Below are 25941 nucleotides of genomic sequence, written 5' to 3' on the forward strand. Positions count from 1 at the left end.
TATTTACACAAACTCTGCCCAAGTTTACTCTAACCAAGCTCAAAACTGTCACAGTGTCTCAATCGAGGTCAAATGTTAGTCCAATTAAGGCGCGAATATTTTAATTTTGCACGAGCAGAATCATGGGATCAATCAGACGTTCAATGCAGTGAATTGAATCGGAAAAAAAGCGTTAATCTGCTAATTTCTTGGTAAGTAATTTTTTTTACTTTATTGCAGTTATATATTTTTTATAGTTCCATTATATGTTTCTTTAATGGCCATGGATGCTACAAGTGGTATTGTGTGTTTATTTGTTTTTTTCTAATTCCCTTTCAGTACCTTGACATCACTCTGCACTTATGCTTGTCGACAGATTTTTTGGTCCAATCAAATTCTCTCTAGAATCTCATCTTGCTCCTCTAAACTATGAACAGAAACCACACCGAAAAAATGATTGATTTACTAGAAAATTTTGGGGTAAGTGGCTGCAAACAATTTGTACAAGCTAAATTTAAATAAACAAATTAAATTGAACAGTATTAAATATAAATAGTTTGCAACCACTTACCTTAAATGCAATGGTATTACTTTATTTTGATGGTCCCTTTTACACATTTTGTTGATTATAGGTTACATTGCATCTACATGCTAACTAATTCTCATTAGAGTATTAGTAGTCTGTTTGCTTAATATATGCTGACACTTATCCACCAGCAGACATTCAACTGATTATAAGAAACTTTGCAACTACATGTCAACTTAGACTAACCCTTACCCCAACCCCAGTCTACATAAACTCTAATGAGAATCAGTTGCCATATAGTTTTAATGTAACTTATAATCAACAATAGGGACCGTCAAAATAAAGTGATACCACTCCAATTAATCTTTTATTTTTCAATGCAAATCTATGACTTGTTCACACAACTACAGTTTCGAATCGTTTACTTTCAAAATGCAATTTCAAATGAATTTCAAATACAGTTTACTTTTACTATAATAAAACCATGGTTAATTTCCGTAAGGGTATCAAATGATGTTGATTTTGAAAGGTTGTGTATTCAACTGTGCATACTCTAACATACAAAGTATACTCAGATATACTAATAGAGCTTCAAATCAAAGCAGAAGCGATGCAGGTTGTGGAGACTGGCAGTTGTGTGAGAAGATGTGAGTGGCCCTTCTGTATGAGAACAGGTTATATGGATGCCCTGATGCCAGTGCCAGCCTCACCCCAGACATAAGAGTCAGGCTGGCAGAAGCAGGCAGACAGACGGCACCACTGAGGGCTTGTGGGAAACCCCCGATGATCTCGGCGTGGGTCTCAGCAGGGACATTCAGACCAGTTGAGTGTGTGTGTTTGTGTTTGTGTTGGCTGAAGGCCTGCAGCAGGGCGGTCCTGAGGTGTGAAGGACGACACACGTGTTTGTGCAGGGCAGGGAGGCTGGGGTTTGTCGATCCGCTGCTCAGCTGGCCCTCACTCCTCCTCTGAGCGCCCCGGACGGTTCTGGGGCAGTGAGTGGCTGGACTTTAAGGATTATTCTGGGGCTTGTTTTACTGGAATGTTCTGTGTCAACTCTAGAAGAACCAAAGATTAAATTGTAAATAAAAGTAAAACGCAAATTGAATTTTAAGATATACTGACATCTAGTGGTATAAATGTAGTCACATTAAAGCTAACACAAATAGTTTTGTTTAAATAAAGTTGAAAAGCTAGAAAATAAAATACTGAAAATATAAGTAAAGCCATATAGAAACAAACTAAATCCTATAAAACCATACAATATCAAACAAATTTAAAATGGAAAAGTATATTGAAAAAAAGGTTAAATCCAATTTAAAAATATCTATATAAAACTATTAATAGAAAATTCTAAATAGTTTTTGTCAATTAAATTTAAGCTGAAATACAACTAATGCTGTTTATGTATAAGGATAGTGCCTATTTTTAAATATTTCTAATTTCTGAGAGACAGCGCGTCAGCGGCCATTAGCTTGTCATTGAGCAGACCAAAGAGGGTTAACGTCCATTCACAAGATGGGGACAAAGACTGCTTAATAAGCCCTTAGAGGAGGAAAACCCCAGCGTACATTTAAACTACAGCTGATCAAATCATTATAAAACTGGTAAGTGACTCTCTAAGTCGATCTCTTTCTTTTGTATGTTGTGGTGCTGTATTCATACCTTATAATTGTAGTGTATTGAGTGTGAGATGTGACTTACAAATTGGGAATGTATGTATTTTCCTTATCACAAACACAACAGTAATCTGGTAGTTTTTGCTTTGATTTGCTTTTTTGGGGTAATTATTGTGATCTGATTGCAACAAAGAAATACTAGGAAATCTATGTAGACTGATGGCATTTCAGCCTTATTATCTTAAAATGTCAGCAAAATCACCTGTTTTGTCATGACTTAGACATTACACTAGAAAATCATTCAAATACTAGCTCTAAAGTGACGTTTGTGAATTCGCAACGGTTTCTGCTCTTCTGACGTCAGCTGCAGATGTGAATGAATAGTGGAAGAAAATAGTTCCTCTTACAAAAGGATTTTGAGGTGTGGCGTGTTTGATTTTCTTTTTTATATACACGATTATGCCATCGAACTGTTGTGTAAATGCAATATCACATGAATAGCAGTGCGATGTGGCTGAATATCGTCACTGCTGGAACACTAAGGCACAGACAAACCAGTGCCGATATACAGCCACATCGCACTGCTACTCGTGTGATATTTCTAACATATATATATATATATATATATATATATATATATATATATATAAATTATATAAATTTTCACAGTATTTCTGATAATATTTTTTCTTCTGGAGAAGCTCTTATTTGTTTTATTTCGGCTAGAATAAAAGCAGTTTTTATTTTTTTATAAACCATCTTAAGGTCAAAATTATTAGCCCTTCAGCAATTTTTTTTATCGATAGTCTACAGAACAAACCATCATTATACAATAACTTGACTAATTATCCTTACATGCCTAGTAACCTAATTAACCCAGTTAAGCCGTTAAATGTTACTTTAAGCTGTACAGAAGTGTCTTTAAAAAATATCTAGTAAAATATTATTTTCTGTCATCATGGCAAAGATAAAATAAATCAGTTATTAGAAGTCAGTTATTAAAACTATTATGTTTAGAAATGTGTTGAAAAAAATCTTCTCTCCGTTAAACAGAAATTGGGGGAAAAATAAACAGGAGGGCTAATAATTCTACCTTCAACAGTGTGTGTGTGTGTGTGTGTGTGTGTGTGTGTGTGTATGTATATATATATATATATATATACACACACACACACACACACACACACACACACACACACACACACATATATATATATATACACACACACATATAATTGCTACTAAAATAACACTAGCTACAGGTGTTTTTTGCAGAAAAAAAACATTTTAATTAATTTAAAAAAATAATAATTTTATGAAGTTTATTTAAGCTTTGATAATGTCCTAGAAAGTCATAAAATAAAAAAGATAAATAATACAAAATGTCATGACCTTATTTAAAACATTATTTTTCATTTTTTTGTGTTAAGACCTTTTTTCAATAAAGTAAAAAAAGGCAAGTGTTTAAACATTTTTATTACTACAAAGATGCTAAATTAACCCTGATAAGAAAACACACCTTCACAGTAATATTCTTAACTATATGAAACTCGATCCAACACTCACCATTACTTGTGGTCGTGCTCATTCAATAAGCTCCTGCGTCTCTGAGAACTGGAGGAAGAGCATAACATAGCATTTAGGCACAATAAACCCTTATTAAAGCCTGTGGGGGTCATGAGGCGGGCACTGAAGCCCTCACCTGTTGGCTGGAGTTGGCAGAGGGAGGTGTGACCACATTCTGCTCCACCAGCGGGTTCAGCGGGGCGGAGCCTGGCAGATGAGTGGCACGCCAGTATATATCTAAATATTCAGCCAGGTGCTCACAAGCGTCCTCCAGCTGATTCTCATCCAGTATAACATCAAACATTTCCTAACAGAATGATGAAGAGTAACAGTGCAGTTCTTTCTCTCTTCCATCACTGTATTGATAATGACTGTTGAGTTGACTTTATAGTGTTGGATATATTATTTTCTGTATTATATAGACAGTTCATTGACTCATGTGACACTGATTGTTCAAATAAACTCCAGATGCTCCTGAAGATCGTCACCCTGATGAAAGCAAATTTTGGTGCACAGTTGTGCTGTTTTTTTTTTTTATAATAGCCATGTTAATAAAGGCTTTTTAGTATTTTCACTTTTCAAATGCCTTAGAAAATAAGAATTTCTTTAATAGTGCAGGAGATTTGATGTGTTCTATTAATGTTTTCTGCTTACTATTAAAATTGTCTGTTTACAGGAGCTGAATGTGGGACTCACCGGTGGACACTGTGCCAGTTTATCTCCTGCCATCATCTGGACGTTGAGATGTTTGCTTTGAGATTTCCCTCTGGACTTAATGAGTCTTTGAAGGACCTGAGGTGACAGGAGTACATGAGAGTCCTTTAGGGAGATCTGACACTACCTATGTAAGTAAAATCTTTTTTTAATGTCTGATGTACTTTTTAAACAATTGGTTTATTATGAATGTTCAAAAATTGTTTGTTTTATAGTTAAGTTTACAGTGCCCTTATAAATAAGTACACCTTTAAAGATCTCTCTTTTAAACGAATACTTTCTATAGAATGCTGCACTGTAAAACCAACAGTCAACTTTATCAAATGAAATGAGTGTAGTTAACTCAAAATTTACTAAAAGTTAATTCTACTCATTTGAAAAGGAGTTTTGTATTCAGTGTTGAAGGTAATGAGGTAATTAAATACCTCATTACTTCAACTTAAGTTCACAGTACTCATAAATTATTTTTTTTTAACTCAAATGGTTTGTAGCAATCGGTTTCCTCAAACAGTTTGAGTTGCCTTAACTTATTGGGTTTTACAGTGTATTTTCCAAACTCTTTCTTTATATATACAGTATATATATATTCATTCATCATTCATTTTCTTTTCGGCTTAGTCCCTTTATTAATCCGGGGTCGCCACAGCGGAATGAACCGCCAACTTATCCAGCATGTTTTTTTACGCAGCGGATGCCCTTCCAGCCACAACCCATCTCTGGGAAACATCCACACACACTCATTCACTACGAACAATTTAGCCTACCCAATTCACCTGTACCACATGTCTTTGGACTGTGGGGGAAACCGGAGCACCCGGAGGAAACCCATGCGAACGCAGGGAGAACATGCAAACTCCACACAGAAATGCCAACTGACCCAGCCGAGGCTCGAACCAGCCACCTTCTTGCTGTGAGGCGACAGCATTACCTACTGCGCCACTGCTTCGCCTAAATATTATATTTATTCAGTATAAACTTCTGTATACATTAGATTAGTCAGTACCAAACCCAAAACTGGAACTAATCTAGCATAAAAATACCCTAAACAATTTTTTTTTCTTTTGAAGTTTGGTGACTTTTTCTAAAATGACCGCAACATTAGAAAAATAAATAATTTTCTATTTTCATATTTTCATGAAAGTTGTAAACATTTAGGGTACAACGATTGTCCTTCAGCTCAATTTAGAACCACCAGCAATAAAAACATTTTTACACCACAAAAACTACAGGCACACACATTCACATTCCAAAACTTCTTTTAGGGAAAACCTATAGACATCCACAGAATTTGTGATGAAGTCTAGGTTGGTTTTTCTTCATGAAAAATACATTTTGAGGATTGAAATTATATATAGAGTCTTTATTTTAGAGATTTAGTGAAGAAGGGTCATTTTTACCCGAAGGCCAAATGACAGAATTTACTGAGAAATGGATCAAACGATTCATTTTCAAAGAGAGTATTCTCCTTAATGCTGTGCACCTACATTACTTTTGTGTTCTTAATGGTTATGACACATTTAGATACATGCTTATAATGCTTGCAAACATTTCATTTTATTTACAGTAGGCTACACTATTATATTATATACTATACTATATATGGTATCCTACGCGTTTAGTATTGGCTTTAGTATTAGTCAGCTTGTATTTTCATTCATTTATTCGTTTTATTTTCGACTTAGTCCCTTTATTAATCTGGGGTCGCCACAGTGGAATGAACCACCAACTTATCCAGCATATGTTTTACGCAGCGGATGCCCTTCCAGCCGCAACCCATCACTGCGAAACATCCACACACGTACACTAGGGACAATTTTAGCTTACCCAATTCACCTATACCACATATCTTCGGCCTTGTGGAGGAAACGGATGAAACCCACACAAACACAGAGAGAACATGCAAACTTCACACAGTAATGGCAACTGACCCAGCCGAGGCTCGATTCAGCGACCTTCTTGCTGTAAGGCGATCGTGCTACCCACTGTGCTACCGTGACGCCCCAGCTTATATTTTGTTTATGTTTATTATTTTTCGTATTTCATTATTTGAATATGTATTGGTTTTTGTTTATTTGATAAATTTACTTGTTTCCGCTTGGATTGAGTCGAAGGTCATGTGATCCTCCCTGATTAATTTAACCTGCGAGAGTTGGTATAGACAGAATGGTGAGATCTCAATGCAGACACATGTTAAAAGCTCCTGATTATTCTACTGCTGGCTCTCAGGCCAACCCGGTAAAGAAAGTATTGTTTGTGTATGATTTAGTTTATTTTGATGTCCTTTGGATTATGTTGTGTTTGTGTGAAAGATTTGGTTTGTTTGTTTGTTTATCTTTTTAGTTTTCACAGTGTTCAATGAATAAAACGCATGGACGTCAATATTTGGGAAGCATGGACTGGTTTGATAACCGGCGGGTAGCTACATTTCTATTTGACATTTCTGACTGATATTATTAAATGTTACATAAATGCAACACACATTTAGGTGCGACTTATCAGAAAATACGGTAAAAATCTTACTGTACCTTTGGAGAGGACACTTTGACGTAGACTATAATGGGGGCGAGGGACGTCTTGAGCAGTTGTGCGGGATGGTTGATCGTGTCGGCATCCAAGACCACCAACTGTAGACTCTTAGCCAGCTCAAATATTCTCTCAATCTCACTCTGCACCTCCGCTGAGAGACACAGGCATGATAACAGGAAACACATTAATAATGAAACAATACTTGATGCCATATAAGAGCCGTCTGTGGTGGAACATACAGTGCTTGTTCTGTTTCTCCTTTAAGAACATTCAGTTGTCTATGGAGGGCGTTTCCCGTTATGTTTTGCTGGGAGTTCATGGTTTATTAAAAGCATTAAGCAGTTTATGGCTTTTCATCTAGTTCTAATGCAGACTCTGTTATTTAATATGTTTTTACTTTATTTATGTTATTAATGTAGTTTAATAGCACCTATGCTTCATTCAAAAGTAGTAATATAAGACACGGTTTTATTGTGTTTACTGCACTCACCCAGACTGGAGCGTGTGTTGGACCTCTCCATAATCGCTTTCTTGTTCAGAACAGATCTTTTGGCCAGAGACAGATCTGCAGTCACCCGCGTGATCGAAATCCTGTCATGAAATGTGGCAAATATTAGACGAATAAATCAAACCCTTAGAAAAAATGTTGAATATCAAAAATAAAAGTATTAAAAATAATATGAACTGAAATAAAGATGAGAATATTATAGTATCAAAGAACTAGTACTCTGACTAGAATTACTCTTCTGAATTGAAAACAAACAAGAAAAGCTCACTTTTTAAAGAATTAGGTTTTCTGTTCAAGTTTCCTGACACGTGGGGATGTTTTATAGACTATATTGAAAGTGACTTGATTTTGTGTGTATCTAAAACACATAAAGATCAAAAGGTGTTCTGAAATAATCTGACAGCCCCCCCCCCTCCCCCCTTATCATTATTACATATTTAGATTTTATTTAGTTTACAAAATAGTCTTCATTTATTCACTTTTGTTTATATGAGAAAGGGTAAATTGTTATTTAAATTATAATGATGTAGAAATATTTTATACAGATACTTTTTCTAATAAAATAGAATCTTTTTCTATTTATGCCTTTCAAGACCTATTTTTGTTGTTCTTATATTTTTTATTTAATATTTAACTTTTACTTTTTATTATATATATATATATATATATATATATATATATATATATATATATATATATATATATATATATATATATATATATTTGTTGATTGCCATAGGTAAATCCACCAAACTGTAAAGTTGTCTGTGTAATTTCCTAATTTATTATTATATTATTATAAATAGTTTAATTAATACTATAATTTATTACATTTGAAATAATTTAATTGTATTAATAATTATAAAATTTTGTAAATTTTATAATGAACATCTTACAATAAAAAATATGAACAATCCCATTTATAACACATAAAATATCTACTTTGCCTTCATTCGCTTGCTGATATCTTCTGCAATGTCCGCTATTCATCAAGTGACTGTATTTAATTTTTCTTTTAACCTGATTCATTCACAACATTTAATTAAAACTTTTATTTCAGTTTGCTTTTTTGTAGATCAACAGTTAAAAAACAGATGTTATGTTAAATTAGAAATGACAATCTCTGTTAAAGGCTCTGTTAATTCTCCCTGTCTTCTCAGATGAGATAGAGGGCTAAATCAAAGGTTACCATGGTCCATAGCTTGGGCATCTCTGTATTATACATACAGTGTTCTTATCTAATATAATTAATAATTGTAATATTATAATATTAATAAACAATATGAAAATATATATTTAACATAAAATGTAATTAAATGACAAAGTATTCCAACCATATTACCAAGGAAATATTTCTGTTTGTAGTTTAGATTAACTTTAACTTAAATAAAATAAATAAAAATTTAATTAAAATAAATAAACATAATAAATGAATTAAAATTATTTAGACATTAAACAAAAACTAATAAATAATGACAAAATTACTACAACTTTGAATAAAATGACTCAAAAAGGTAATCCGAGTGACTATATAGACAAATCTACGATAGTCAATGACTATTACTGAATACTATTCAAATATACTTTCAGGTTCTACAGAACAAAGAAAGTCTTAAATGATGGAAATGGCTTAAATTATGAACAGTAAATTATTTATTATTCATGCATTTTTCCCAGTTGCATTTTTGCGTGAGCTGTTCCTTTAAGAGTGAACTGAATCACCTCCAATCTCTAAACCAGTGAAACAAACACTCACCTTCCATCAAACCTGTGTTTCAGGAAGTCAAACAAGGCTTTCTGCATCATATCAGTCACCTGAATGAGAAAAGATCTTCAGAAAAAACACACAGGCCCAGAAACGAATCATATACAATTAACATGTCAATCTAAGGAGCTTCGAGTCCTGAGCTATTAACAGTGTTCACATCCAAACCAGTGATTTTGTTGTCTGAGGAATCTAGAGGGGAAATAAGGCAGGGGTTTTTGCAGGAAGAGTCGTGTGTAAGGCTAATATGGTTTGGATGAGGTGATGTGGTTTTATTTAGACACTGGGTGAAAAATGAATGAGTCTAGAAATAGAGGAAGAGAGTCAGCAGGTCCCTGGTGCCTCTGTTAAAGAGCTGACTGACAAATGTGTCCAGAGCACCGGGGCCAAAGGAACACTGCAATATTTCACATTCATGAACACATTCACCAACACTGCATGGAGAAGAAGCAGCGTACAGCAGGAACAGCACGCTCCAAAGTCAAATATTATGACCATTTATATAATGTATGTGAATTCAGTAATAACTTTTCACAGGCCACAAAGTTGTATTTTTAAATTATTTAATTAGAAAACGTGGTATTGATAATTGTATTATTGTTATAAGATTATATCAATATTATTTATTAAATAGTTTGTGTCTGTAGCTTATGATTTTTTTTTCTGATTATTTGAATTTAAAACTGCATTATGGGACCTTGATCTATACTCCAGCAACCATTTTATGTTCAAAATGTAACATTTTTAGTTTAGTCATACAAATGCTGGTACTAAATCATATGCTGACTAGGCATGGGCCGGTATAATAGCCTTCTTCTAATGGCCCAGTTAAAACATTAAAAAAAATTAAAAACAAATTTTGCAAGTAAGATTATTAAACCATATGTTTATCACTAGAAATATAAATAGAGTTGGTAAATGGAGTTAATAAATAAGAGTTAATAATTAAACTTTTGGTAAAACTTTTATTGAGATGGAATGTAAGTGATTGCATAGGTGTTGTTCTGATTGGGTAGCTTTACGTGGACATAGGAAAATTAAGACCTGTTTAAAATGATTTAAGACCTACAACACAATATTTCAGTGAGTTTTTAAGGCCTAAAATTTAGATTTAGAAATTTAAGACATTTTAAGACTTTTTAAGACCCTGAGTCACATTAACCGTTCACCGGAAGTTTATCAGTATGGGAAGAAACACTAGCTCTGCATATACCCTATTGTAATATTTAATAATATTGTGATAGTCACAATATGTGAAGTCATACAGCTCCGGATAACTCGAAACAGTGACCACTAGTCTCTCCTCCATCTTTAAAAGTCTTCGTAGTCATCACTTTAAAGCAAACCCTGCCTCTGTTTTCATTTGATTGGACAATGAAAAAAGACGTGACTCAGAACGCTCGCAGCCATTAGAAAACTATTTTAAAAAGATGCCTCTTATCGCAAAAAGTGCACTTAGTGTAATCAAGGCCTTAAGACTCATCTTTTTAATAAAGCATTTAATTTATTAATTTATATATATATTATTTATTAGTTTGTCATTTAGATGCTTTGGTTATATTTTTATTTTTCACATATGGTAGTTATAGTGTTTTGAGTTTAAGAAAAGCGCATCATAAATAAAATTTATCATCATCATCCTTATTATTATTATTATTATTATAATAAATAATAATAATAAGTCAAACTTAATTTTTTTCTCATTCTGTGCTTGTTAATTTTAAGTCCTGCATACTTGGTCTCTTAACTGCCTTGATAATAAAATACACTAAAATTTACCTCATATCCTTTCAACGAGGGGCCAACCAGAACAACAGGCCTCATGGATGGAACTACATCATAGGGAGGAACATGTTCAGTCTGCAACACACACATACATTAGGTTTCCATGTTTTATGGGGTCTTCCCACACACATAATGATTTTTATATGATACAAACTGTATATTCCATCCTCTTCCCCCAACCTTACCCTTAAACCCAACCCTTACAGTAAACATTCTGTATTATGTTCAAAATACTTCATTCTGGGTGATTTATGAGCCGTTTCCCAGCAAACACTTTTGTGTTTAATAGACATCAAATAGACATCTAAACGTAGACAGCTTGGCTAAAACAAGGCTAAACTTGGGCAGTCAGTGAAAATCTAATAGACATATAAGAATACCTCAAAACTAGACTAGTCGTCAAATAGACAGATTAGACAGACTTTATATGTGTAGTCATTGATTTCTGTTTATTTAATGACTAGTCAAGTTGCGGCATAGATTTTCATTGACAGCCCAAATTTAGCCTTGTTTTTAGCCAAGACGACTATATATAGACATCTATTAGACATCTATTAGACATATTTTAGAAACAAAAATTCTTGCTGGGTTTCCTCATGTGAGCTAAAAAATATGTCCCCTCAAACTCAAAAATAACTGGTGTTTCTATACTTGAGGAGAAATTTTTTTCCTCACAATGTGATGAAAAGCACAAAGTTACTGTATGTTACAAGCACTCTGAATCTCAATTTAAATTTCTAACATCTAATGAGTAGCCTCAGGGGACACATTAAAATCTCTCACAGAGAATCATCTGAGAGGCCAGAATATATAGAGTAATACCATGTTATTTGAAACACCTACCTGCTTCTGCTTCTGTTTGGCTTGTAGAAAACAAGAACAAAGTCTTTAAGAAAATCTGAAGCTGGTTGATTATATTGGAAAGTATGTCATAATGAGAAACCATTAAAAAAAGCATCATGTATCCTGAAGGAGAAAGTTGTAGTGGCTCAACAGTAATGTTAATATTATTTAAATACCTCTCACCTGCAGAAGGAGGAGTGGATCTCCAGCCCCCGGATGATGCATTGCCCATTTTCCTGTTAACAACACAAACATGTTAGAAATTATAGAAGGAGACACACAGATAGCTGATGTATGATACAATACATTTAAAAAATCCCATGCTGAAATCTTGAGATAATTTGCTTATTAGTATTTTTTTGTTTGTTTGTTTTGTTTTCTTACAAGTGAAGTGGAAAATCACAGCAGCTGAAGGTGGGAGTATTTTTTCTCACCTACAGTTCAGTTTTAACAACTATTGTAGCGTGCTAGAGAAGTTTAAAGTACAGTTTACCTTAAAAAATGTATGTTTTTTTTTTTGAGGAGAGTGGAGTTGGTTTTGTTTCGGCAAGTGAAAAGATACTCATCTGTCTACACCATGCAAAAGTTCATTAAAAGATAAGTTTGAACTGTTAAACGATTAAAAGAATTTAAAGTAGAAGAATTTGTATTGTTCCAAGCTATAGGGCTTGGCAACATGTCCCCAAATCATCTTGGTATTTTACTCTTTTTATAAATATATATATAAATTATTATATTAATTATTATATATAAGTCTCTATTTGTTTCCTTTTTACATACTGCCCAATGTTGTCCAATGAAGCGATGTTTATATTAATAGCTAAAACAAATATTTAACCAAATATGTAACCCTCTTTGTAACCGTGTATCCTTTGCTAGTGCATATTATTTGCATAAAAAGGATATATGACATCACATGACAATCTAACACTGTAACAATCTAAAAAAACAACAAAAGCTTCAATAGAAGAGGTATTGGTTATTCCATTTAAACAGTCAAATTACAGTTTTTCTCAGTCACTTTGGTGCATTTCTCACAACACTATTAACATTTGCACAACAGTTAATGCATTTCTCAAAACAATTAGTCATTTGTGCACATCATAGTAGCAGTTTCTCATTCCTTCCAACAAATTGCAAATGCATTTGGACATGCATCAGTTGCTTTCATACAACTCTCTGCTGTTTTATAACTTTATCATTTGCTTATGTCATGTCAATTAAAATGAACTAAACTTGTGAATGCTGAATAGTCATTCCATATGAAACTAGTCCTCATTTCATTACTTGAGGTATTAAATACAAAAATATTGAACTAGTTGTCAAAAATCTGTCAAGCTAATTTTTATAAAAATAAAATTTTTTCATTTTTAAATATTTTTTTTCCTGCAAATGTCTTCTAAATTGAACAATTTGATGAATGATTTACAGACCCATGTATGTTGTAGGTTCAGTTCCAATATGTACTGCAATATTGTTTACAGTTGTGCACAGCTCTACCCAAAGGAAGTTTGTTTGTTGTAAATAAGGGTGTATTTATTCTTTTGCACAATGCTATGAGTAAATTAGAATTGCAAAGAGCAAATGCAGTAAAAATGTGAAACACACATATTCAGTGTCTTGTACTCAGACTCCTCACTAAATAAAGTGATATCTAACTTTACTGTAGTTTTCAAATGGCCGTGCAAACAGTATATAGTGCTGTCTTGAGCATTTTCAGGGCGTGTCACTAAAAATCTGATTTTTTTTGCAGTGGAAAACATTTACAGAGTAAACTGTCATAATGAAAACATGTGTTAGGACTTTTCATCTTGATGACACTGACACTTTCATTGACATCAATACTTGCTTTTAAGGAATGAGCCATCCATTTTGAGCAAGTGACACACTTTTGCAGGTTATCGACTTGGTTTTCAGGTTATCAACTTTGCAGTTTGTACTAATTGTTTTGAGAAATGCATTAACTGTGCTGCAAATGTAAATAGTGTTGTAAGAAATGCACCAAAGTGACTGAGAAAAACTGTAAAGTTATAAACAATACACTTACACTCATCATATGGCACAATTAATGGCCAACAACAAATATATAAATTTTTCTTCAGCTTAGTCTCTATTTCAGAGGTCACCACAGTGGAATGAACCGCCGAAACAACAATATTTTAAGCAAAATGTATATTTAAATCAGAATTATTACAGTCCAGTGTCGTTGTGCTCCACTGCTTTGTACACAGTGGCAATACACTCCTAATTACAAAATGGAAATATTTTCATGAATTTCAGATATAGAAGATACTTGTAAGTGGTACGAAACACCAACGGTTTTCAGATATGCTCGTATCAAAATATAGATAGATAGATAGATAGATAGATAGATAGATAGATAGATAGATAGATAGATAGATAGATAGATAGATAGATAGATAGATAGATAGATAGATAGACGGACGGACGGACGGACGGACGGACGGACGGACGGACGGACGGACGGACGGACAAAGAGAGATAGGTTGGTTGGTTGGTAGGTAGGTAGGTAGGTAGGTACTAAATTAATATATTTGTCTTATTACTTACTACTCAATGCTAAAGTTACCATTGTCTAAAAAACAAGTATTAGCATGAAAATAAATGCTATTACATGTTATTGTTGAAATGTTAAAGTAACTTGCCATAGTCATTATTAAATAATGACAATAGATATGATGAGTAGCAGTTGTACTTCAGACCTCTGAGCTGCTTTCTGTTCCTGCTTGATCCGCATGGCCTCCAGTTTAACAGGGCTGGGGATGAAGGCAATGTCTGCCCCCTCCTTCACCAGCCTCCCGATCCACCAGTCATTATTATACTTCTGTAGAGCAAGAGACAGTATGTTCAGTAAAACTATGAAAAATGCTAACCATAATCTTGAATTGACTACCCACCTCCTTTATATGTAGAAAATCTTTGGTTTCAAAGTTGATGGCAGCACCCTGAACCGGACAGTCTTCATCGAGAGCCCCGCAGTAGCTGACATTGGTTCTCACTGCAAATGCCACAGGTTTGGTCTGCCAACAAAAACCAAAGAAAACTTTTGTAGTTACTAAAAACTTTGCTTATTATCTTGATGCTTATTATTCTGATGCTTATTATCCTTATTCTTCCCTTACCCTTCAAATTGCACAAACTGAAAATATCTTCTTCACCCAACTTCCCGATCCACCAGTCATTATTTTACTTATTTACTAATTTAGCAAAAGCTACTATATACTGCAGAAAAGTTTTGCACGTAACGTACATTTTGAGGCAAAATTGAAAGGAATATTTCAGAAAATATTTGCAGGTCACCTGGTTCAAGGTAAAATTTGCATGATCATTCTTTAAAGATATTCTGTGTTTAGTTGTAGAAACCGGCTCTCTTGGTCATGATCTGATTCCAGACAGAATCTGTGGGCATGTTTTACTATTTCTGCTTAAAATTTTGTAAAAAAAAAAAAAAAAAACTAGACCTAAACATTAAAACATGAAAAAAACCAAACTTTTGCACTTTTATTTAAAGTTTACAATGCAAATCCAATTAGAACTACTTGTTTGGAACACAAAGAAAGTCTCTCATATAATATCTACTAAAAGACAGAAAATATCACTGTACAAACTAAAGTGTAAATAAATTCTATAAAAATGTGCATATTATTTAATAATATTACTCAAATTTATATAAAACTGTATATAAATATACAGTACCGGTCAAAAGTTTAGGATATGTTTTTTTTCATGTTTTTTTAAGAATAATAATCTTTTTAAGATTATTCTGTTGATCAAGGCGGCATTTATTAAATGTAAAAATGTTTTAAATATTTATTAAAACTTTAAATCACTGCTTTCTTATTGTAGGTAGTTTCAAATTAAATGATTACTCCAGTCATTATTGCTTTTATTACTATTACTATTAAAAAAATAAATAAATAAATAATAATAATAATAATAATAATAATAATAATAATTATTATTATTATTATTATTATTATTATTAATATTAGAGTGATTTCTGAAGGATCATGTGACTCTGAAAACTGGAGTAATTAAGCTGAAAAATCATTATTAAAATCACCAAATGATTAAATGAAATGATAAACTACTTTTGAACAGTTATTTTATAGTGCAGTGACATTTCACAATTCTACAATTTGTACTGTATTTTTGAGCAACTGAGCAGCTGATTTTAAAACATTTTAAAATCCTACTGACCCCAAACCTTTGACCGGTAGTGTACATTTTTACACATTTAAGTAAAAAAAATCGACTCAGTGATGGGCTAAAATCTGTGGAAATCTGTGTGTTTCTGTGCATTTAGTCATGATCCAACAACCACTACAAGATGCTATTTTGCATTGCACATGTCAAACAATTTATTCTTTCATCCAGTATTTATGAATCCATAGATCCTCGGTGAAATAGTGTACTGTAACCTCCCAGAAACACCTCATATGTGGCCACTTGCATGAATATTGGTGTTTCCTTGTCATTAATGATTGGACAACTCACTTTTATCACATTTGATTAAATAAAATGCTTTGATATAGCATGTAAAAACTAGTAATATCCGTTGTTATGATATTTAGAGTGTTTATTAAGAGTGGAAAAAGTTTGGTTGCAAGACATTGGTCCATGCACATTGGTTCATATGATTTTGCAATAGTTTTTTTTAAGCATAAACTTCCATAGCACAAGGTAACATTATTTGAAAATGAGAGGTAAATGGCAGTTTTACCTTGGCCCTCTCGAGCTGGAGCAGTGCCTGGCGCTCGGCCTCACGCCGAGACGCCTCCTTGTCCTCCTCCAGGGACAGGTCGGAATCCGATGGTCGACTTGTGTAGGAATCAGCTGAACTCTGAGGAAAAGACAAGAGACCAGTATGAGAGTTTTGTTATTATTTTTATTTTTTAAGTAATTTTTTATAATTTACTCACGCTATTCTATAATGTCCTCGACCACTGGATTACATTTATTATTATTTATTTTTTTTGTCGTAGCCCTGTTCTCTTATTGTATTTTGTTTATCTGCAAATATCAATTAATGTAAAAGATTGTAAACAGCTCAGTTAAGTCAAGCAGCTTATAAACAAAGCTAAATCTTTCAGACAGAAAAAGACAGATAGGTGAAACTTTTGCTAAAGTGTAATTGGCAACACTTTAGAATAATTCTCCATTAACTAATGTATTTATTGACATTAACTATGTATCAATCTTGTACAGCATTTATTAATCATAGTTAAACATTGACTAATGCATTTTTAAAATCCAAAGTTGTGCTTGTTAACATTAGTTAATACACCATGAGTTAATATGAACCAACATGAATCAATGTTATTTAACTTAATCAGGTTTAGTGTTTTCTTCTTCCCAGTATAAGGTTAAAAATATGTGAGTGGTTTAATTGAAATCATGATTATTTTTTGCAGTTTTATGCTGTATTTTATTTATTATTGATTATTTGTTTTTTTTCTATATCTATGTGCTTATAAGCATATACACTTCATACATATCCGTTAATTACCAGGTTCTGTATTTCAGGATTCCCAGTTTTTTATTTGTTATTTGTTTTATTTACAGTCATGAATTGCATTATGGGACTTTGATCTTTGCTATGTCAACATTTAATGCTGAAAATTCAACTAAGAATTTTAACTTTTATTGACATTTTAGTTTAAAGCAATATATCGTATAATGAACAAGATATGGATAATTAAGTTTGCAAAATAACAGAAAAGGTATGCCAGTGTCTTTTGTAATACAATTTACAAACTAATAAAATCAACCTCAGTCCTGTTCAAAACTACTAAATTTGTAAAAAAAATTCCAGGATTTTAACTCTTTAATTGCCAAATTCATAAATGATGTCACTGATTTGGTGAGAAAAAAAAACACACAAAATGACGTATTTTCAGTATAAAAAGTAATTGTGAACTGGATTTCTTTTACCTTTTATCACAGTCTTGGACATGTGAATGATTAGTAGCAGCATTAGCTTTGATGCATTGTTAGATTTTCATTTTTTTCCCACTAATTTACTATTGGTGGCTGTTTTTGCCCTATTGACTTCCATTATAACCACATTTGTCTTTGTTTTTGTTTACTCCATGTAGTTCTGAGAGCTGAGATGCATATTTTGCTTTTCTCAGAGACATCAAGGTAAGTGCACAAAGGTCACTCTCACTCTCTTACTCTCACACACTTTAATTTGCTGTTATACTCCATATAAAATCCAGAAACTTTTTTGCACAGGCCTACCTAAGGGGTTAATAGTGCCAAGCGATGATCAACAGTAAAAATTACACATTTTACTCCTACCCAAAAGGGAAAACCACCAACAATCAAAAATGCATGATTATATGGTGTCATGGCTTTGTAATAAAAAATGTGGTTATAATGGAAGTCAATGGGGTAAATTAGGGAGAAAAAAAAAGAAAATCAATCAAAAACAATGCATCAAAGCTAATGTTGCTACTAATCGTTCACATGTCCAAGACTGTGATAAAAGGTTGTCTTTTTGTGTGTGTTTTTCACCAAATCAGTGACATCATTTATTAATTTGGCAGTTAAAGAGTTAAAATCCTGTAAATTTTCTAAGCAGTTTAGTAGTTTTGATCAGGACTGAGGTTGATTAACTGATTTATACAAAACACAATTGGAAAAATATTTAACTGATGCCTTTTTACAGCAGTTTAGTTTGGTAGATATTTCATCCTTAACATAACAAAGGGTAGTAAATGTGCCCAGAGTGTATTGTTGAGTTTTTTTGTTTACTTGTTTTTGTTTAATTTGAGAAAAAGCATTTAAGAAAATAAGATTTGTCACCAAAAATCATTCTGCTAGCTGAAACAAAGAAAGAGTTATGGCTCAAAATCACCCCACAGTGGATGAAAAGATCCCCAACACCACATAAGGGTTAATAAAAATGACTTATTCAAACTTTTTAACATCAAAAGTTGTTGGAGGAAATACTAAGATTCTGTAATGCAGTTCCAAATTATAAATAAATGCGTTCACACTCATACACTACGGCCAATTTTAGCTTATTCAATTCACCTATAGTGCATGTCTTTGGACTTGTGGGGGAAACCGGAGCACCCGAAGGAAACCCCCACGAAACATGGGGAGAACATGCAAACTCCACTCAGAAGTGCCAACTGACCCAGCCAGGGATCGAATCAGGGACCTTCTTGCTTTGAGGCGATCGCGCTACCCACTGCACCACCGTGATGCAACACATTTAACTGCAGTCAATCATAATACTAAAAACTGTAACTAATATTATTTCATTAACAAACAAATCTTTACTCTTCAATGCTGCTCAGAGCTAGCATACATGCACAAAAGCTGAATAATGGAAACACAAACACTGAACACAAACATGGTAGGAATTTCATGACAAAAATCATTCCTTTTTATCATCACTCTTGATCTGATGCAATGTGAGCAGATCTAAATGTAATGCCGCAGTCAACACTTTTCATTCATATTCAGATTGGGTGCTTTTCACCCCCATATCTAAAATCAGGCAGCATATTTTCAGCCATTTTAGTAACATTTTTTGGCCCAAGTTAATTTTCAACGCACCAAAACCAAATGATGCCAAACATGTATTGCAATCCTCAATCCTCTCAGATCTCCAGACCACATCAGCCTTTCTCTCTCTCTCTCTCTCTCTTTGTTTTCCCCTCCAAAATCCAGAACACAGTGAGGATATGATTTAAATATCAAAGGCAGCTTCAGGGCACAGATGTCTGCGACACCTACCATCCGAAGAGATGAAGCATAATTAAGTAGACACCATCTAAGATAAGATTCTTATGAGCTATTAAAATATACCTCCTGTCTAAATGAACATGTTAATCAAACGGCGGCCCTTCCGTCACAGAGCCATCCTGAACCAACTCTACGTCATGTTCACCTCTTTCATGTGTTCAGCTTAGAAATAAATAAAAGTATAGAGGAGGCCTTTGATGTACAACAACACAAACACAGGAGCGTCAGAGCACTTGCGCTACCATTTTGTGTTCCATACACACACACACACACGACGTACATTAACTCTGAGTCATTTTCAGATGACCCTACAGACTTTTTAGACTAATACCTGGATCAATAGAGTAATGTAATCCTTTAAAAGACACAATGGATATCAACCTCACTGGCTAAGAGTGTTTACACAACACCTCGTCCCATATATTGTACTTACAACACACATTGGAATCATTAGATTTTCCCAGAAAAGGCCGGATATAAGGGTTAGGTCTTATTTAGCATTGCTTTGTTGTCGTATTCTGCTTAGTTTCTGATTATTTACTGTTTTACGCTGTAGATTTTTGATTGTTACCATGATTTTATTTTTGTTTGCACCTGTTTCTTGTTTTGTTGATTGATATCTTTGCGTTTATAAGGCCTTAGCTTCTCAGTTCTCCATTTGTGGTTGTTAATTGTTGCAGAAATTGTTATTTTTAAAGATCGTGATATTATCAGGATGCAGGCTTAAAATTCCTAGAGCTGAATGAAATTCTTTTAAAGATTATTTGTCCTTTTTTCCTCCTTTTTAACAGTTCCCTTTAAGTTAACAGTAATGTGCTGTTGCACTTTTCTCTTTGAACATTTGTCTCATAAGATGCAATTTTTATCTCTGATAACAATAAAAAGTTGATCACAAAAAGAAAATCATTTGTCCCAATTGCTGTTATTCAAAGTCGTACCATTGTTCAAAGGACATTCAACCCAGACTCATTGAAAATGTGCCCAGGCATATATTTTTGAGAACTGAGAAATATGTACAGAGGGCTACGTCTTCTTGCAGTTTTTGTTTTCACAAATCCACCAGAGCATAGGTCTCAAGCTCCATTCCTGGAGGGCCACAGCTCTGCACAGTATTGCTCCAACCCTATCAAACCGAGGTGTTCAAAAGATTATGAACATAGAGGTGTGAATCTACACTGGTCTCACGGTTCGGTTCGGTTATGATTATCAGAGGAATTATGAGGAATTAAATTATGAGAGGAAACGTCATACCAGCAGGTCAAAGGGGCCACAGTGAGAGAGAGAGAGAGAGAGAGAGAGAGAGAGAGAGAGAAATAGAGTTTACTTTCATTTCTCAACGGGAGTGAAATAGGGGCTTCTGCTGTAACTTCAGTGTCAGTGAATGACTGTCCAGCAAACACACGCTGTGAATTGTGGAGAGTTAATGCATTTTAATTTCTCCCGGTCATCTCCCACGACATAGCAATCTTCCTCGACATGAGACAAATGACGTCAATACGTAATAACCGGTTATGATCTATTACTGAACCGATACTGAACTGCCTGCGTCTGCATCGCGGTGTACAAAAGAAACAATTAATTTTGACACCCCTACATGAACACCTTCATTAGTTGGATCAGCTGTGTTTGATCAGGGTTGGAGCAAAACTGTGCAAAGCTGCGGCCCTCCAGGAATGAGTTTGAGACCTTTGGACTAGAGGTTGCTGTTTATGTTTTCACATACTTGTCAAGTCTTGTAAAGCCACCAGAGACCACTGTATAAATTTCTGCATATCTTAACATCCTTTTTGTACGCATCCTTGAGAGAAGCTAGTTGGCTTGTCATCAAAACCCAACCTATAGTGTTTTCAAAACCCAACCTATAGTGTTTTCAAAACCCAACCTATAGTGTTTTCAAAACCCAACCTATAGTGTTTTCAAAACCCAACCTATAGTGTTTTCAAAACCCAACCTATAGTGTTTTCAAAAGCAAATTTCAAGAGCAAAGATATTGTGGATATATGTGTTTATGTTACCAGTGTTGAAGGCAAATTCCCAATCTGTGACAAGCAGAACAGAAAATAAAGTTTAAAACAAATATAAATCCCTTTTTTTCACCTTTTGCTGAATGGAAAGTTTCTGTGTAATGATGGCGCTGGATGTTAAAGGTTCTTCATGGAACTATTGATGCCAAAAATAAAAATACAATTCTTTAAGTGTGTACACAGGCCCCCATTTACAACATGTAGCTCAAATAAAGTTTACTCTAAACACTTTGCTGTCATCAAATACAAGGTATCACAAGAGATCAAAAAGTCCCTGTGTGCTTTGTGAAAATTTATATATTGAAGCTTTAAAACATAAAGCATATTTTTGCACAATATTGCAGGTAGGTTAAAGCAGTTTAAATGAAAACCCTAACCCTAACCCTAACCCTTGACCTTCATGAAATCCACAGGTTTGTGCAAACTTTCCAGTATGATTTGAGAACAATCCAAAGAACATCTTGTCATATGTGAAAGGAAATCTGAATGAAACATCTTTCACAGATAATTTTACAAGCTAACAGGGCATGAAATTTGGACATGAAAACATTTTAACATAATTTTTTTTTGTATTAAATTAAAATAGTACAATAAACAATTAAAATATTGTGTTTTTTAAAGAAGCTGCTGATCAGATGCAAAATAGCTTTTAAAAATATTTGAGTATAACTTTCATAAAAGAATTCTTGTAAAATGTGAAAATTGTACACAGATTTTGAATGCATGATGGCGTTAAATAATATTTAATGTTTTTATTTTGCCTTTTCAAATCTCTGTCTGCTTTGCAGGGGTCGAGCACTTCTGCAAGTTATGCAATAGCGGCAAACAACCAACAGGGGGCGAACATTCAATAAACCTTCCCTTGTCCACAATGCTTGTTAGATAACAGTCATTCATTCTCCCATACTTCAAACAGTTTCATGCCCTATTTTCATTCATATTGTCAGAATCTGATGGCTCATTTCCAGTAAGCCTGCTGCAATGTGTTTGAACAGCATGGAGATGATGTTCAACAAGACAAGACCTATGGTGAGGACAGATGACAGAAGTCCACAAGCAACAGTGTGCTTTTTAACTTTGTATATTGTATTGTATTGTATACTAAGCTAGACTGTCAGAAATAAAGGTTGAAATGCAGTCAAAACACTTTTCAACATGTACATTTTTGTAAGTAAATGTGTCCATATTACCTAAAACTTTGACAATTTTGACTCCACTGTACATTTTAGGTTCTAATATATACCTTTAAGTTAACATTATGGACCTATTGGGTACAGAACTTTACATTTTGAAAAGGTACTGCCCCAATACAGCTTTTATACCTTTATTTCTGAGAGTTGAACTATGAAATTTCTATTAATATTAATTTAATTACAGATAGCCTCTTTGCCCCTGACATCGAGTTTACCAAGATTTTTTAAAATGAAATATTACTTTTATAAGGAACATTTCCAGAATCTAATATTTAAACATCTTGAATATAACCTTATAATAGAAAATCCTAAAATTCTATGCAAAAGAAGAGTTTGATACATGAGTAAATTTGAATAGATAGTAAATAGTAAAATATAAAATAAAATAAACTTTGATAGATAGTAAAATATAATACACTTGTAAATATAATTGCAGGCACAGTTAAAAATTAATGTTTGGAATATATTTTTCTGGTTACATTCTTAAAAACAAAACAAACTAAATCACAGTCAAACCTCTGAAATGTCTAACGACATATCAACAACTTGCAGTAAGATATCACACCCACATAAAGAAAGAAGATATCTCAACAATCTTAATCAGGCAATACATGTTTTCAATAAAACAATCAATGCAGCTGAATGCTTTTGATGAGGCTGGTCGAAAACCCAAGGCGTGCATCTCAACTGAGAATAATTTATTCATAACAAAAAAGGCTTACATGAAGATATTAATAGACTATGACCCAGGCAGAATGCATGCAAAATTCATTCACTCCACCAAAGCAGCACTGATTGATTACAGAATCACACGGAGTGAGAATGTAATAGAGAGCGAGCGCGCGCCAGAAAATGACTGAGCGAGCAAGAGAGAGAGAGAGTGACAGAGATAAAGTGCAAGTGAGGGAGAGAGAGAGAAAGCAAACTATCCGTACCTTGCAGCTGAGCAGCGCTGCGCTAGAATCGGACGCGGACATGCCTACAGAGCCCGCCCGGTTCGCCCTCCATCACTCGGTGGCCAAGCGAGGCGCGAGCGGCTCTCCATGCTCCGCGGTGCAGAGGCTGGTACAGACAGGTAGCCTGAGCTCTGATGCTGGCGAGCGAACGCGCTGCTGCTGCACTCGACGATTATACAAAATTGATGCCCCGCTACTGCAGCAGCGGAGTTGTGCTGCTCACTGCCCTCCCTCCGCCGCTTCTGCTTTTCTTCCGCCTGCTCTCACATTCAATCAGGCTCCATTTTCTCCCGCTCCAAACACTGGAGATGCTGATGCTGTTCTGCAGCGGGGGAGGAGATGTTTACCTCTTACACGAGACTCTCACACACTGGCATCTAATTTTCTTACAGAGTAAAAAAAACTGATATTTGGAAACGTGGGCTGCGGGAAGTGATGCCCAAAATCAGTGTTCCAATAGAGGGGTTTCACAGGGATGCCTTAAAATAACTATTTTTGGTTCCCTAGCGATGCTCCATTCTAAATGGGAAGTACAGTTTAAGAATCTTTTTCCACTGTAAAGAACTGTTTGTGCAATAGAAGGATAAAGGATGTTCACGGAACCATCAATGTAAAGAATGAATTCTTACAAAAAGCGAATGCTATGATGAAAATCATGGCTGAATATGGCAAAAGAAAGAAAAAATATAAGCATGTCTCCCTTTAATATTCTTTACATCTTAATGTCAAGATGCAAATAAGAACTACTTTGGTTCCTAAAACTAATTTTTAGCTCTTAAAAGAATCATTCCCCCCTTAAACAATTAGTCACAATTTATTTTAAGGTACAATTCTTGCTATTTATAAACCAAAAACTATGACTTTTGCCTCAATAAACTACTAATTTGCTGATTATTGACCTTTGTGGGCTGTTGGGGATCATTCACTCTGGTGTGATTTGGGGTCCTAATTTGGCCACAACTTTCTCTGTGTTTCAGCAAATGAAATGATTTTGGTCTTATTTTGACACATATTTTGGAAAATGCTTTGAAAAAGTTAAACAATTCAACAATACACTCTTGCCAAATTTACTAGGCCTACCCGTTCGTTATGTTCTTGGCTGTTTTTGCCCCATTGACTTTTATTTTAATGACATATATTGATTGCAAAGCCATAACTTTATATAATCGTGCATTCTTGATTTTTTCTGGTTTTCATCATTGGTAAGAGGTCAGTTTTTATTTTTTTACTGTTGATCATGAGTTGCAGTGCAAAAAAGCTTTGTCTTCTGTATGGTTTCTGCTGTCTATATGGAGTATAATTTATGTGTGTGCGAGAGACCCTTGCACACTTATCGAACTAAACAGCTCTGCTCTTAGAACATAGTAAGTGTATTTATGCACACACACTATAACATGCTTCATACGGTCATAGAAAACAAGGAAAAGTCATGGAATTTTGACACGGCATTTTCCAGGCCTGGAAAAGTTTTGGAAAAACAGAAAAACCCACAAAGGTTTGGAAAAGTCATGGAAAACAAATAACTGTATACTTGAATATAGGTTATTTGTCTTTAATTCTTTTCTGTCCTTGGCCAGTCACGTACTCTCACATTATTAGTGTGGTGTAAGCATTATCTAAATAAATATTACGTACTGTAGATATAAATATAAATTGGGCGTCATGGTTTCTCAGTGGTTAGCACAATCGCCTCAGAGCAAGAAGGTCGCTGGTTTGAGCCTCGGCTGGGTCAGTTGGCATCTCTGTGTGGAGTTTGCATGCTCTCCCCCACAGTCCAAAGACATGCTATAGGTGAATTGGGTAAGCTAAAATTGTCCGTAGTGTATGTGTGTGAATAGGTGTGTATGGATGTTTCCCAGTGATGGGTTGCAGCTGGAAGGGCATCCACTGCGTAAAACATATGCTGGAAAAGTTGGCTGTTCATTCCGCTGTGGCGACCGCAGATTAATAAAGGGACTAAGCTGAAAAGTAAATGAATGAATGAATATAAGTTGAAACTAAATAGATTGTTGTGTGTTTTACGATATGCAGTAATTAATTTGAATATGTATTGTTTTTAACCACGCATATGTAGACATTGCATGAAAATTTACTTTGAAAGTCTTTGAAAAATCATGGAAAAGTCATGGAATTTTAGTAGTAAAAATGTGCATTAGCC

At 34.2% G+C, this 25941-nt stretch overlaps 1 protein-coding gene across 1 annotated transcript; it reads right to left on the minus strand.

The window, feature by feature from the left end:
• Positions 1-213: 213 nt before the first annotated feature.
• On the minus strand, positions 214-24064 carry cacnb3b (calcium channel, voltage-dependent, beta 3b). Its single transcript, XM_056449371.1, has 14 exons — positions 23763-24064; positions 16573-16692; positions 14747-14869; positions 14552-14673; positions 12012-12064; positions 11829-11848; positions 10980-11060; positions 9192-9250; positions 7418-7518; positions 6927-7078; positions 4384-4479; positions 3824-3994; positions 3688-3735; positions 214-1560 (listed from the first exon to the last, which is right to left on the minus strand). The coding sequence occupies exons 1-13, from the start codon at positions 23802-23804 to the stop codon at positions 3706-3708; spliced, it is 1170 nt and encodes a 389-aa protein (XP_056305346.1). The 5' UTR covers positions 23805-24064; the 3' UTR covers positions 214-1560; positions 3688-3705.
• Between the last annotated feature and the right edge of the window lie 1877 nt (positions 24065-25941).

Source organism: Danio aesculapii, chromosome 23 (assembly GCF_903798145.1).
Source record: "Danio aesculapii chromosome 23, fDanAes4.1, whole genome shotgun sequence".
Classification (NCBI taxonomy): Eukaryota; Metazoa; Chordata; class Actinopteri; order Cypriniformes; family Danionidae; genus Danio; species Danio aesculapii.